The sequence below is a fragment of the Zootoca vivipara genome, chromosome 11 (genome assembly GCF_965207765.1).
Source record: "Zootoca vivipara chromosome 11, rZooViv2.hap1.1, whole genome shotgun sequence".
Classification (NCBI taxonomy): domain Eukaryota; kingdom Metazoa; phylum Chordata; class Lepidosauria; order Squamata; family Lacertidae; genus Zootoca; species Zootoca vivipara.
In genome coordinates, this window is record NC_142594.1 from 48138036 (window position 1) to 48154336 (window position 16301).

Sequence of the window (16301 nt, forward strand, 5' to 3'; positions counted from 1 at the left end):
TATCACAACTAAATTCCATATAAAAGTTGAAAGACCCAGATCAGAATGCCTTTGCATGGCTGGTTTTGATTCCAAGCTAGTTAATGCAGTGCTGAGCTCTTACAATGCAGAGCCACATTTCACAATTCAATCATGGGAGATTAGGGATCAGAATAAAGTCATGTGGCAACCAAATTAACTGTTCTGCTAACGCTAACAGAGAAAAAGTAAGGCTTTTCTTAACTTTGCTGTCACACATCCTAGAGTACAGCAACATTGATATTCAGATAATGCACTGTTCACTTCTAAATTGCTGTTTTGAGGTCAAACATCATTAGAGGGCAACTACATTATACCCTGTGCGGGTTTTTTTTAAAGTTTTATAATATGTGCTAGAGAAGCACTATTCAGTGATTCTGCCTGGTTTTTAAAGCACCAAATTTAACTTAATTTTGTAAGTGGAAACATCCAATAAAAATTTACTATGTGTTTAGCTCTCATTAAAGATGAAAACCAGCAGTAAAGATCACTACCCAAAAATAAAAGTCAGAACACAACCAAACTTTGGACTTACGTCTTTTTATAGACCTCATCCTTATCTCCAATATCAAATAGATATGATCTGGATATGTACAATAAGGGGAACAGTCTGTTCACAGGCAAAATTACAGTTCACTGAACACTGTTTTTAAGTACTATTTGAATGACTGAAAACCAACATAATAGTTGCATTTGTGTGCTTTGACAGTTAGCTTCCCTGGAACGAACAGGCACCAACTGGAACGCACCTGAAACCTCAAGGGCCACCAATTTCTGCTATCTGTTACTACAAAAAAAGAATGTGAGAGCGGAAAGAAGAGTTGGCAATGGGAAAGATAGTTGGAGAGGCTGAATGCAAGTTTTACCAAGCAGGCTGTGTTGAAGTCGCACAGGAAACACAGGATGACATTGCTAGAAATCATTTCCCTTAAAACAATCTGAACTCCAGGTTCTGGCGCACATTCAACAAGTACCACATATTGTATAAATTACATCATTATGGGGGTCATAATTTTCCTGCATATTTTCCTTCGGATATCCTTTTACTTAAAATACAGAACACGGACTATGGTATTGAGTTCGTTTCCTTCTGTTGACTTCAATAGAACTGATGGCATTGCTAGTCAAGAGATGTCAGTAACAGCACAAGAAGGTCTGCTTAGGATGCTTCTACTGAAAAACTATGTAACCTTGCAAATAATTCTCAGAATCATGATCAGACCACGAACGGCTTAAGATACCTGTACATATTGATGACAGTCATCTTCAACACATCAATGGTTTGGGGGGGGAAAGAATCACACCAAAGCCTCTCCTCCTTCATGAGGGGAGGAGTTGTGAGCGGGAGCCAGTTCCCGCGTCGGCAAGGGGGCGTATCGGCCCCTTGCCTTAGCCTCCCAGCTGCTGTGCCGCGCCTACCGCAGCCAGCCAATAGGGCTGGCTCGGGGGCGGGTTTTAGCTGCATTTAAGCAGCCGCGGCAGCCCTGAGTCCTCACTGCACGCTGGATTTTCATCGGATCTCCTGCCCACCCTCCCTTTAGGCCATTCCTATGCTCTTGACATTGCTATGGACTTCGGTTGGTTGCCTTGGTTGCCCAAGGGGCCTGGTAGGAATTTTTATCCATTTGGCAAATTGGCTCCAGCCTCTTGGTTTTTCACCTAAAGGTAAAGGGGCCCCTGACCATCAGGTCCAGTCGTGTCCGACTCTGGGGTTGCGGTGCTCATCTCGCTCTATAGGCCGAGGGAGCCGGCGTTTGTCCGCAGACAGCTTCCGGGTCATGTGGCCAGCATGACAAAGCTGCTTCTGGCGAACCAGAGCACCGCACGGAAACGCCGTTTACCTTCCCGTCGGAGCGGTCCCTATTTATCTACTTGCACTTTGATGTGCTTTCGAACTGCTAGGTTGGCAGGAGCTGGGACCGAGCAACGGGAGCTCACCCCGTTGCAGGGAATCGAACCACCGACCTTCTGATCAGCAAGCCCTAGACTCTACCTCGTAGCAAATCATCACAACTTTTTGGTATTGGTGGTTAGGCATTGGAAAATGTGTGGTGTATTGGAGGGCAAAGTTCAGGCCATTGCCTACCCCTCCATCTTTTGGGTATTCCATTAAAGGAATCCGGCAGTCGTGGATCCTGTCCAACACCCTGCTGGTGGCTAGGGTCATGGCATGACACCCCCCCCCCTGTAGCATCAGGGGGAGCTTTCAGTTGTATTTGAATCAACATGCTCCACCTCCTGGTTGTTAACCCTTGAATGACTCCACGCTGAGCGGGGGGGGGGGAGTCATGTATAGCTTGTTTGATCCAATGTCTAAGCCAATACCGCTCACGTGCTGTAACCAGTAAAGTTGTGGCCTTTTTCCGCCCATTAACCTAAATACATGGTGTCAAATGCCACCCTGTTATTGCGCAATCCTTCTCTTATTTCCCATCCTGTGCTGCAATTTACAGCACAGTGCAGGAAGGGAGAACATAATCCCCTAGCTGCTTGGGCAGTATAGCAAAGCCATGAACTTCCTTTCCCCGAATCCAGAAAAAGGAGCAAGTAACTAAGGAAAGCAGTTATCAGGTTAATTCTATTGTGAGGAAAGGAGCTGCCTTATTCCCAGTATGTACCTGGCTGAATCTGGTGACTTCCTTATTAGTGTTACTGAGCATGGTTAGCCATATAACTTTGTGTATAAAAGGACTCAGATTTCAGCACTGGTTGTAAGTTGTTGGAGATGGGCCACTGGTCATTATCAGGAAAAAAGGGGTTGTAGCAGAACTGTGGAGTTATCTGAACACTTTGAGCAGAGCTCATCTGAGAAGAAGACTTGAAGAGTTGCCAGACTTCAAGACTCTAAGTTGTTGCAGAACTCTGTGTAAATTGTCTTAGAACTCACAAGAGGACATTGCAGTACAGAAACCCCTCTTGGACCAGAAGGAGAAAAGTCTTCATGTAACCTGTATACAGTAGGTACTCGCTACTGTATTGGCTCCCAAACAAATTGGCTCCTGAACGAAACTGCTGGCTTATCCCTGACACCGGTATGCAAACGTCTTTCGGAAGCCGAACATCCGATGCAGCTTCCACTTGAGTGCAGGAACAGGGCCGGCCCTACGACCAGGCTGGGTGGTGCAGGGCGCCAGCCCTCCCACTGCGCTGTGCGCTGCGCCTGCCCGCGCAGCTCCGGCCGCCCGCCGCACTGGGAAACGGGGCAGGGCAGGGGCGCCGGAGGGATCCGTCGCACCACGGCGCCAAATATACTTAAGACGGCCCTTGCAGCCAATCGAAAGCCATGCCTTGGTTTTCAAACAGTTTCAGGAGTCGAACGGACTCCCAGAACGGATTAAGTTTGAGAACCAAGGTGCTACTATATAGTGTGTAACTATGAAGTTGTGTTTTATGTGTGCCAAGTAGAATAACTCTGATTAAAACAAGTGTTTTGTGTTAGTGGGCTTAACAGCTTTACTGAATCTTCCATGCTGCATGCACAGAGAGCAAGATTTATGGGTTGAAGACAACCTTCACTCATTTTCAAGCAATCCCTCCAAGCATCAACTCTCTTTAAAGAAGATGAATAAGTGAGGCTGTGAAAGTAGCATTTTTTAAGGTTCAGCCTTATGTTACTGAGGAGACGAAGTCTGTATCAAGTGTCCATTAGAAAGAGGGCAACTTCATATCAGATTAGATTATGAGCCTTTTAGATTTACAGCTGTCAGATGCTAGTACTTTCTTTTCTTTTAAAAACTTTCTTTAAAAAAAAGAAGAAGCAAACTGCCAGGTAACAGAGTTCAGTTTTTCTTTTTCAGGGGGTGGGAAAAAAGTGCCCAGCATGCTGTTAGATTGTGGTTACCTGCCCCCAAGCATTTGGGTTAGAATGGGCTAGAATTTTAAAGAGAACCATGCACTGCTCTCCTACAAGGTAATGGGAGGTCTGGCAGCAGAACAGAGAATTGCTGGAACGCAATCATAAAGTGTGAAATAAAATGAGCTTGCAAGAACCACTCACAAAAGTCATTAGTATTAGTCACAGTTGTCAGAAGGAGCGAAGGAAACTCTGTAGCAAGCCCGAGTGACAGGTCTGTTATTTTGCTCTCATGGTAGGGATTCCCTCCTTGCCAATTCAAAACATTTCATGTGAACTAGGATGGAACCTGACAGAGAGAGAGACAGAGAGAGAGAGAGAGAGAGAGAGACAGAGAGAGAGAGAGAGAGAGAGAGAGAGAGAGAGAGAGAGAGAGAGAGAGAGAGAGATGGTAGAGAGCAGCTTTTAAACCAATCATTCTGAGAAAGCTGATAGGCACTGACGAGCATTTAGTTCTGGACAAAACCATCCCTAAAAGACAAGGATGAAAATGTTTATGACTGTACAAATAGGAGAGAGGTATCAGAGGGCAATAAAAGTAAAGTAGGATATGATAGTGATTCAAAAGAGGCCAAAGTGCAGTAGGGAAAGACACATGTGTCAGACACATTTGGAGAGAGATGCTGTGTATAGGTGCTTTTATGCAAATACTAGAAGCCCACAAACCAAGACAGGAAAGCTGGAGAGCACAGATATAGTTGCCACAATGGTAGCCTGTTGGAATGGAGGGGACCAATGAGACACAGTTATCTCTGGAGGAATGATAGGAAGGAGTGTACCGGGGGTGGTGTTACTTTAGAAATAATAATGATAATAATAATGATAATAATAAGTGGTGCTATTGTTTTCACATGTCACAGCAGTATTATTTTTATATTGTAAACCACCTGTGATCCTTAGTTTTAAGGGCAGTATAGACATTTAATAAATAATAAATACCAATAATGCCATCAAGCAACTCCTTAAGAGTCCAGCAAAGTAGAAATCTCAGAAGGGACATTGTGAGTAGCAATATCAGACCCCAAATATAAGACATCACCAGTGCTCTCAGAGAAATCAAGGGATGCCTCAAATGAACATTCAGCCCTGGGTCTTTAAAAAAAGGTTATAAGCCCAGTTCTTAAGAAAATGCCAAATCTGCCACTTGCTCTTCAAAGCTTGGGAAGCAGGATGACACGGAGCTGGAGGTGGAGTGAGAGATGGGCACAGCATCTACCACACACCCTTCACAGTGCTGATCCAGACCCTTCTCACTCACAAATCCATTTCCCCAAGGTTGCCTACAATATATCGTCTCTGTGCCCCCCCCCCATTTTATTGTGCATTTTTTCATTGTAATGCAGAAGAATTGTCCCCGCCGGGAGACAAGAAATAAATATAATCATGCCTTTCTTTGCTCTGCTGTGCTCCGGAAGTAGACACCCTGAATGCCTTACTGGGCTTGCAAGAGTACACTACTCTGTCAAGAGAGACCTATTGCTCCTTAAGACCTGTGTAAAAGTGGGAGGGTGGTCCACTAGGGCAAGTTGTGCACCATTCCGCCAAGTTCAGCCTGGCTTCATTGAGCCCCCACCTGTCTACTGCCTTAGTTACAACCAGTCTAGGAGGCGGCACTGGCTGTCAGTATCCTCCTCCATAGTCTTGTGGTTGCCCCTTGTAGAACAGCAGGGAGGGGAATGGAGACAAAACTAGAATGAGTTGGCTCCGTCTGTCATTGACTTTAGCCTCCACAGGTAATACATTATGGTTGTGCTTGCAGTTAATATAAAAAAAGCATGGGTGATATACTGCAGTGCACGTCAATAAATAGAGGTTGTCTTGACTGGATGCCGAGGGCCACATGCCTACTCAAGGAGACTTCACAAGTAAACGAAAAATTACAAGAACTCGGGCCAGAAAGGATAATTTCAAAAAATCTTCACAAAGTTTTATTCAGGATAACTTCCAGTAAATATCAACAGTATTTCGAGACAACCATCAACTCCTCAAAGTACGTGTCTTTCATAAACCTACAGACCGCAACTCCATGCTTCATGCATTCTCTTTCCATCCACCCCATTTAATTAAGAACCTTCCGTACGGCCAATATTTACGACTAAAAAGAAACTCGTCATTACACCAAGACTTTGACTTCTCTGCTAGGAAGATGACTGCTTCCCTTGTCCAACGTGGATACTCACAGAAAAGACTGAGTGAAGCGTTAAGAAGAACGGAAAAGATAAACAGGCAAGATTTATTCAAATCACGTCCAGACATGATGAATAATAGTCGCATCACTTCCACTTTACAGTACACATATCGCACACCGGAGATTAAAGCCATCATCTACAAACACTGGCATTTACTGTCCAACATTCCTGGATGTCAAAAACCACCTCTTTTCGGACTTAAAAAAACACAATCGTTTAAAGATCTTTTGGTGAAATCAGATATACTCCCAAAAACTACGAGAGAAGATTTTCCCCTAGGTCACTTCAAATGTGGTAGATGCAATGTATGCAAATATGCCTTACAGGTAAAGGAGTTCTTTGACCAACACTCCAAGTTTAAGTTCACCATCAAACATTTTAGCAACTGTAACACAAAAAACTGCATATATGCATGGATCTGCCCTTGCCAAAAAATGTACATTGGAAAATGCTCTAGACCCATCAAACTTAGAATAAGTGAACACCGCTCCAGAATCCGTAACCACATTTTGGAGGCGCCACTAGTTGAACACTATACTCAACACAAACATACAGAAGATGACTTCTCATTCTTTGTAATCTGGACATTGCCGCAAACCCGCTTTCAACGTATGAACATTGACAGACTCCTTCTCCAACAGGAGTCCAAATTTATTCATCTCTTCAACACTTTACATCCAGGGGGCTTGAACAATAGTCTAGACTTCACATCATTCCTATAATCGAATTTGTACTTTGTAACAACTTTGAACCTAGTTATGTCCATATGCCTTTAAATTATCTCAACATTTTTAGTACGCCTAAATGCAATACTGTCTCTTTAATTTTGCTGCAACCTCGTTTCCACTATCATTTAAGTGCTGCAAACAATTTGAGTTAGCAAAGCAAACATACTTGGTACACTTAGACCTAAGAAACCTCCGTAAGCCACCTTTGTTTTTACAAATATTAGAACTCTGTTTGTAGAAAACTACAAGTATTCCTGTAACAAGGATTATTATATTTTGTAAGAGGATTTCTTATTTAAGTTTAGACAAGCCTTTTGTACGCTACAAGCAGTTTAAATCCTTATTTAGAAAGCAGACTATAAGGTTGAAGTTAGGTTGGTCACTCAAAGATATATCAGTAATGTTTATTTGAATACAGTCTCTGTCCTTTTTATTTGTTAAAACTTTATATCTAAAGAGTTAAATAATTTCTCATTACAAAGATTTATGTTAACTTTTACATTCCAGCTGATGAAGAATCATCGAAACAGGGCCTTGTCCTGATGTTGATATTTACTGGAAGTTATCCTGAATAAAACTTTGTGAAGATTTTTTGAAATTATCCTTTCTGGCCCGAGTTCTTGTAATTTTTCGTTTACTTGTGGACTTTACCAAGAACTCCAATTTCTACTATACTCAAGGAGACTTGCCCAGCCAATTATTAAGGGTCCATAACAGAGCTGGTACTGTACTTTAAAAAAAAGAGAGAGAGAGAGTTGCCTGCAGCTTTTCAAATAGAGGTTGCAGTGACACTCATATCCCAGCTGCCCAGAGTGACTGGGGCGGTCCACCAGATGGGCAGGGTATAAATAATAATAATAAATATTTTATTATTATTATTATTATTATTATTATTATTATTATTATTATTCACTTTCCTCATGGCACAGCCTTGCTGCTTTGCCGTGTTGTTGTTCTAGTACCGTGTTTCCCCTTTTTTAATACGTAGTCATAAAGTAAGCCATGGCAGGGTTTTTATGCATTCGGGAAATATAAGACATACCCCCAAAATAAGACGTACCTTCTTGCTTTCCTTTAGAGCCTCAAGAGGCTTGAAACCAGTTGGGAGGGGGTGCATGAATTGAGCGCGTCACCAGGCGAGCCGCGCTGGGAGCCTCCCCGCTCTTCCCAGGACTTTTTTCCACTTGGGCCGAGCGCCCGGACGGGAAAACCCCTCGATGTCGGGAGCCCTGCTGGCCCCTTCCGCGCTGCCGGAATGTTGTGGGGCCACATGGCCCGAAGCAGAGCGGCGGCGGATGACAGGCAGCGGCAGGAGCCGCGCCGCCGAAACGTTCTGGGGCCGCATGGCCCGAGGCAGAGCGGCGGCGGGTGACAGGCGGCGGCAGGAGCTGCGCCGCCGGAATGTTCTGGGGCCGCATGGCCTGAAGCAGAGCAGGGGCGGATGACAGGCGGCGGCAGGAGCCGTGCCGCCGAAACGTTCTGGGGCAGCATGGCCCGAAGCAGAGCGGCGGCGGATGACAGGCGGCGGCAGGAGCCGCGCCGCCGAAACGTTCTCGGGCCGCATGGCCCAAGGCAGAGCGGTGGCGGGTGACAGGCGGCGGCAGGAGCCGCGCCGCCGAAATGTTCTGGGGCCGCATGGCCCGAAGCAGAGCAGGGGCGGATGACAGGCGGCGGCAGGAGCCGCGCCGCCGAAACGTTCTGGGGCAGCATGGCCCGAAGCAGAGCGGCGGCAGATGACAGGCGGCGGCAGGAGCCGCGCCACCAAAACGTTCTAGGGCCGCATGGCCCAAGGCAGAGCGGAGGCGGGAGGCAGCGAGAAGTAAAGGGCAGAACCGGGCAAAAGAGCTCGACACTTGTGTGTTGGTTCGCCCTGGTTCCCGCAGACCCCTTTCCGGCAGAAAAATGGCAGGGGCAACCGTGGTGGTGGCAGCGTTAACGGCGCCAGGAGGAGGCGGTGGATGCAGTCTGAGGCAAGGCGCTGCTCCGCTCGCCGCCTGGCTCAGCTCGTTGAAAGGGAAGGAGGGGAGCCAAGGAGGGAGAAAGCAGGGCGGGAGAAAAGCCTTTCCTCTTCGCTAAGTCCTGCCATCTCTGCCAGAACTCGGGCAGCGGGGGAAGCGGAGCGCTCGCGGGAGGCGAGTCGTCTGGGGCGTGTGAACGCGACGCTGTGGCGGAGTGGAGCGCTGTTTTATCGGTGCTGTTGGGTGCTGGCGGGGAATTCCAGGTCTCCCTGAATTCCGCTCACAGCCCCTCCCTGCTCTCTCTCCGGTAAAAGGAAGAATGGGTGGGGGTGAGCTAACGTATGTGTCATGATGGTGGCGGGTGTACGTGTGAATCACTTTGCTGAAGAGCCCAGGGCGGAACAGAGACCAAGGAAGAGCAGGTCTCTCCCCCCCTCCTGGCACTCCGCCCTTTGGGTCTTTAGGTTTAGCTCTGCACAGATAATAATAAGGGTAACCCAGGCAAGAGGGGAAATCGCTGCGTCTCTTTCCTCTCTGCTGGTGCCGGGTAAAGCACCCAAGACCTAGTGTTGTTGCCATTGTTTGGCTTTGGGTTTCCTGCCTTCATTTGTAGCGCTGCTTTCTTAAAGCAGTGTACAGTTCTTACTAGCTGTAAGGAGGTACTTACAGTAATAATAATAAAAAGACACCCCCCGAAAATAAGCCATAGGCTTATTTTCTTGAGTAAAATTAATATAAGGCGGTGTCTTAAAATGTGGGAAACACGGTATGTATGCTTTGATCCCAATTTTATTGTTATTCACATCCAAGGGTTCCTATGATGGATCCATTTGGTGGGATGGGAATTTCAGTATTCTAATTGTTGAATTTATATCCTGACCCTCCTCCTGAAGGTGTCCAGGATAACAGCAAACTCATCCACATTTTTTTTCTTAAGAAAAAAAAACATTCTAAAAACAGTTAATTAAAAATATTCTAAAAGCAGTTACAACTATAAACAATATTCTTTAGCCACCAATTGTCTGGGCAAACTAGAATGTGTTCAGATTCTTCCTGGGAGTTAATAAGTATAGAGATAGATGCACCTCACTAGGGAGATCTTTGCCCAAATAGGGAATCAACACTTAAAAGCTTCTGTCATGGGCCAATGCCAACTGGGAAGGCCCAAAGGTGACGAGGCCTTCCTTGCAGATCACACAGTCCAAGATGTCTGATACTGGGGAAGACATTTGTAGGTATTTGAGTCCCAAGTCATTTAGGGCTTTTTGTGCTAGTGCTAACACCTTGAATTGGGTTCACTAGCAGCCAGGGCATGAGGACGCTGGTGGCGCTGTGGGTTAAACCACTGAGCCTAGGGCTTGCCGATCAGAAGGTCGGCGGTTCGAATCCCCGCGACGAGGTGAGCTCCTGTTGCTCGGTCCCAGCTCCTGCCAACCTAGCAGTTCGAAAGCATGTCGAAGTGCAAGTAGATAAATAGGTACCACTACAGCAGGAAGGTAAACGGCGTTTCCGTGTGCTGCTCTGGTTCGCCAGAAGCGGCTTTGTCATGCTGGCCACATGACCTGGAAGCTGTAGGCCGGCTCCCTCGGCCAATAACGCGAGATGAGCGCCGCAACCCTGGAGTCGGTCACGACTGGACCTAATGGTCAGGGGTCCTTTTACCTTTACCTTTAGCAGCCAGGGCAGTGCATTCAGGACCGGTGATGCATGATCCTATCATGTTGCCTCCATTCACCAACCCAGCATCTGCATTCAGCACAAGCTACAGCCTCTGGACAGTCTCCAAGGGCAGAACTAGTCTAAGCTGGATATTAACACTTCTAGCCAAGAACCTACTTGAGATTCCAGTGATAGGTTGGAACAAATGGAGAATAAGGACAGTAGGTGTACAGATGTGCTCAATCCATTATGAAAGCAGTGTGGGCTGGTTGGGAAATAGCTGTTTTCTGTTCTGTGGTGCAGAACCACCCAACAATGATATCTATTCATTCTCTTACTCATTCTGGATCATCTCTTTTTGTTTTCAGTCCTTCAGCATGGTATTATATCTGAACTTTGGCAGGCTTCTTTGCAGCAAATTCAGTCATACAGAAAGCTTTTGTCTTCAATTAAATATCTTAAATTATAAAAGGGGGAGGAAGTAAACCACTTTTCCAATAGAAATTGTAACTAGCTAGGACAGTAATGGCGAACCTATGACACGCGTGTCAGACGTGACACGCAGAGCCCTCACTGCTGGCACACGCCCCATCGGCCCATTCACGTTCGAATTTTAACCAGCTCGAATTGTAACAGCGTTCGTTTTTTAACCCGTTCTGTGCTGGGGTTTTTTGCGCTTTGGCAGACTATGTCGGTGCTGTGTGTTAGTTCCAGCGAATGTATTATTCGTCATTTATTCTGTTCTCTTTCCCCCCCCAAAAGCACAGCAGCTTTGGGGCATCCCCCCCCCAAAAAAAGCAAAGCAACTTTTGCACACACACCCCCAAAAAAACCTCCAAAACTTTGGTCAGCAGCTCCCCCAAAAAAGCTCAACAACTCTGGGCACTTTGTGATAAATAATGGGTTTTTGGTTTGGTTTGGTTAAATAATTAGTTTTTGGTTTATTAAATACAGTTATATATTACAATTATACATTTTTGTTATTTAAACTATAAATATCGTGAAATTATGGTTTTTTCTCTCGAAGTGACACACCACTCAAGTTATGCTCAGTTTTTTGGTGAATTTTGACACACCAAGCTCAAAAGGTTGCCCATCACTGAACTAGGGTGTTTGAAGAAGCAGCCGTTGTAGGGATTTAATCATTCAATTGGAATGCTGACATTTAAGCCACAGCTACTATGACTCTTCTCAAACAGTCTTTCATTGAACTTTAAGTTGCTACACTGCATAGCAAATTGGGATGCTTCACTGTGTCCTCACTGTTATTATTATAAACAGACTCAAGGTCCCAGACAGAAGTCATCCCCACCCCAGCCATCTATGACACTAGAAACTGGACCTGGGGACTTCTACAAACACACACAAAAGTATGCAACATAGTGCTTAGCTGCTGCAGCTTCCCAGTGAGTGGCAAGCAAGGTTTTGCCTATCTTATTTCTGCAAAAGAATTAAATCACACAGATGGGGGGAAATAAGGCAGGAGGGGACTGGGAAAGGCAGAAAGCTAGCAACTTCACTTGTAGAGCACTGAAGCCTACTTCAGTAAGCCAACCCCAATTTTCACACAACATGAAGTTTGATGCTGGTGGAAAGCACACACAAAACAGCTTCATCTCAAACACCAGTTATATATTAGGTCAGGGTCCCCAAACTAAGGCCCGGGGGCCGGATGCGGCCCAATCGCCTTCTAAATCCGGCCCACGGACGGTCCGGGAATCAGCATGTTTTGACATGAGTAGAATGTGTCCTTTTATTTAAAATGCATCTCTCTGTTATTTGTGGGGCATAGGAATTTGTTCATATTTTTTTCCAAAATATAGTCCGGCCCCCCGCAAGGTCTGAGGGACAGTGGACCGGCCCCCTGCTGAAAAAGTTTGCTGACTCCTGTATCAGGTCATTGTTGTTTTATTCTGTTTGTAAAACACTCTGAGAGGTTTGTTTGTTTTTTTTACAATCAAGCAGTGTATAAATTATATGAAATGAAATATGTATCTGTAATTCCTATTTTTGCCTTTTGAAGGAACCTGTCTTTATAAATTTCATAAACATACCAAACAGTACCGTTTTATGCCCCAAGCTATGCATAATACATTTAACGTTCTTAATGTAGCAGAGTTAAGTTTAGGTTTGCTAAGTACTGCAAACTTAACTATTTTAATAGTTCTGTTTTTCTCTTGAAAAACTGAGGGGTTAATGGGGGGGAGGGAGTTCATGAGTTTTACTCACATCAAGAGTTACCGATCAAATTATTATTTAAGTTTGTATATTTGCATATTTAAACATACCATGATCATCAAAAAGTACCCAAAGCCCTAAACTGTCAACTGCATGACAACTGCTTTCCTAAACTGCAAAACTCGGAATGCTCCCCTATGTACCAAAACGAGCTTCTTCAATAAAGTTACACAATATTTCTTCTCAACATCTAGTTTCTATTTGTAGGAAGTTTAAAAATAAACAATGGGTCCACACTTGAAGTAATAAATGTTACAGTGTCACTGCAGCTAAATGTTTTTCCACAGAGCAACGAAGGAATACCATAAGTGTGTATGTGTATGTATGCGATAGCTAGGAATATGACGTACTGAACAGCGCCTGCCTTTGGCCCATTTTCTGTGGTGGTGGTGGCAAGTAGTGTTCTGGGCTGACAAAATGAGAGGCACATAATGCGCTCTCTCTTTGTTTCTATCCTTTGACTATCAAAATTGTTCAAGAGTTGCAAGCTTTCAAGCCTCATAAACCTCTCTTCAGGCACTCAGATCTAATCTAAAGATAGTGAAATGCCCTTACACATCCAACAACTGCCTGGTAGCCAGGAATAGCAACAAAAAGGGGCATGTTGTGTTCCATTTGAAGAGGCACTGCCACTTTCCCAGCATTCCAAGGCAAATGTTGTGTACCAATGAAATTGCAGCTCGTTTCCCCCGATCTCGCAACAAATACGCCTATCTTGCAACAAATACACCAATCTTGTGGCGTGCTAATGTGAATAACATCAAGCTCCTATTTCTTATTTTGGATAAATATATCCATGCTGTATGCATGACGTGTGATAAGAATGGTGGCAGGTAATTTAACTGCACCATTTCAGTCTCTCTTTAGCTTTTTTATATACAGTTATTAAATGCTTTAGAATAGCCTTCCCCAACCTTGTGCTTTCCTGAAGTTTTGGACTACAACTCCCATCAGCCCCAGCTGATGTCTGATGGGAGTTGTAGTCCAAAACCTCTGGAGGGCACCAGGCTGGGGGAGGCTGCTTTAGAAGCCACAGACCTGCCCCTTGCAGTGAGGTTCTGCTTGTATCATCTTTGCATTTCTATTTGTTTATTTTATTTTATATGCCACTTTTCAAAGCAGACTTCTTTCAACATGTCTTAAGGTTAGCATAACAATAACATTTAAAGCAAACATCCAAAATGCATTTAACTTTAGGCCACCAGCAAAGCCTAACTTTTAAAAGGTGACCACCAAAGCTACCTTGTTGAGGTTTTTTTTGAAGGCTGTGTCATCCTCTCAACAGCAGTGGGTTGCATGTGCATATTTGGGGGGGGGGGACACAAGTGCACAACTATTGGCTAGCACCACCTTTGGCTGAGGACTATTATACACAGTGCTTAATACATACAGAAAAACAGATGCCAGTGTCACCTTCAGTTTGGAAGCCCCTTCCCTAATCCCAGTTTATGGGAGCTCTCAGTTTCCTCAATGACGGGAGATGTACACTTTCATATGTTCATCATTATTCCAGGGTTAGGCCTTGGCTTTCAAAAACAGATGGTGGGGCACAAAAATAAAATGACAATCCTAGCTGTGCCTACTCAGAAGTAAGTACTACAGAATTCAATAGGGTTTGTTCTTAGGTAAATGGGGTTAGGACTGTAGCCTAAGAGTTAACTGCGGGTATGACATGGCTTCAGGTAGGGATATGTGGCTTTGGGATTCAAACCTTAACCCCACTTCTTGCTTGAGCAGGAAGTGCAACAATAACTTTTGAGTTGGACAGGAATAGCTTTGCTTCCACTCCCTCGCAAGCCTGGAAGCATTAATGCCCCCGGCCCAAGATTTAAAAAGGTGTAAATTAATACAATGCAGTTCTTCCCTCCTTTAACAGGGCTAAAGATTCCGCTGACCTCTGAGATTTACAGCAGAGGAAAAGTGAAGAGGATTACACTCAGAGGAGCAGAACTAACAGAGTGTGAATAAGGATTCTGTCCAGTCATGGGACTTGGACGGTGAGAAGGCTAGATGAAGCTTGACAACAATTCATTACATGGTGTAGTATATGTGCACGAACGCAGAGAGCGCTCCACTGCAAACCAGGACGCTGAACTTCCAGAAGTTAACTAGGGAACCAGAAACGGGCGCTTGCAATCGTGCCGTGCAACAAAGCCCCGATTACAAGATGAAACACACCTCTAATTGCATATATATTGCGCATCTTGGACCGTCTTGCGCTCACACTCAAGCAGAAAACCCTAAGGGGCGTTTTCTTTGAGCTTCTACTATTACATGTGTTCTCATCTGGGCGATGTATCGATTGCAAGGTCCGTCCGTCCCCTTGAGTCGGCTGGTTTAGCAAATGATCGCAAACAGATTGGTGGAAGGCCAGCGTGCTCTGCACAAAGTGGAGGGTGTGTGTGTGTGTCCAGTCATAAAAGGCAAGGAACCCCACCCCTAGCAACAACAAAAACACCCTCAGACGCTTCCGAATTCGGGTCGCCCACTTATATTGGGGGGTTGCCTAGTCTGCTCTTCCAAACTCTCCACGAGAAATCGATTCTAAGCAACACCCACAGGACAACCCCCCCCCCCCCGGACACTGCTGCTTTACGCGTGGGACGAAGCAGAAGAATCCCGACCTGCGCGGTAGCTGAACACGTTCTGGCAAAGGCAAGCTCAAACTGCAGGCACAACAGCAGGGCGGCGGCGTAGAAGCCCTGCGCCGTCCCGCAAAGAAGGCGGCAGCAGCCAAGAAGACCATTACGCGCCGGGCGCCGGCCCTCCTTCCTCCCCCCCCCCTTGCACCACAACTTTCCCAAGGCAACGCTGGCCCTACCTTGGCTCCTTTGCCGCTGGGGCAGCGGACGCTGTTGGAGACTCCGGCCGTCTGGTTCATCTCGGCAAGTTCGCTTGGGGGGGGGGGGAGGTGCGCGCGCTGTTCCAAAGTTTTCCCGGCGCGCTTTCTCCTCGCGGGAGGGCGGCAAGGAGAGCTGCTCGCTCTCAGCCCTTCCTTCTCTCGTCGTCTAATGACCACCCCGTGGAGGAATCTGCAGTCGCAACCGGCGCAGCCGCCGAGCTGCCTCCTCGTCGAGCCCGGAGGGAGAGCCGCACGCTTTCAGCGGGAGGAGGAAGCCCCGCGAATGGAAAACCTGGAGGCTCTCTCGCACGAGGGAGCAACTCGTCCCTCAGAACTGCAGGGAAATGGGGCTCTTTCGCCCAGCGAAACGGCTTGCCTGCTCTTTGGCTTGTGGGGTGGACTGGTGGGGAGATTAACCTCCACAGGGGCCAATGGCAGAAGTTTTGGAGAGGAACGAGGGGGAAAGAGGCGGGGAGACGAGCTGCTGCTTTCGTCTCCTCTGGAAGCCGAGCTGAGGCCCAGAAACGGGCGCCTCAGGAACGCGCCGCTCTTCAAGAAAATGGGTCCATTTCCCACCCTCGGGGCAGCGCCATTCCCTTAAAAAAATTACGCCCCAGACAGGAGTCTTTATGTCGCGGAAGCTCTGAGGGTTAAACAAGTGTGCCCCCCGGCGGGCGGTTCTCTCAGCCTGGGGCGCTGCCTCTCACTCGCTCGCTCTCTCACTCCCTCCGCTGCCTCTGAGGCGAGGCTGCTTCCCCGGGACTGTCAGGAGGAGGCGGCACGCGCGTGAGGCTCCCTCCTTGCCAGGCGGCGGCG

The 16301-nt window shown here is 46.4% G+C and overlaps 1 protein-coding gene across 1 annotated transcript in view; it reads right to left on the bottom strand.

The window, feature by feature from the left end:
- Nucleotides 1–15726, bottom strand: part of DPP6 (dipeptidyl peptidase like 6) — a 493091-nt gene extending 477365 nt beyond the window's left edge. Inside the window, exon 1 of the mRNA XM_060280914.2 lies at nucleotides 15465–15726. Within this exon, the coding sequence (XP_060136897.1) occupies nucleotides 15465–15524 (60 nt within the window). The 5' untranslated portion in view covers nucleotides 15525–15726. The remainder of the gene's footprint in view (nucleotides 1–15464) is intronic.
- Nucleotides 15727–16301: the final 575 nt, after the last annotated feature.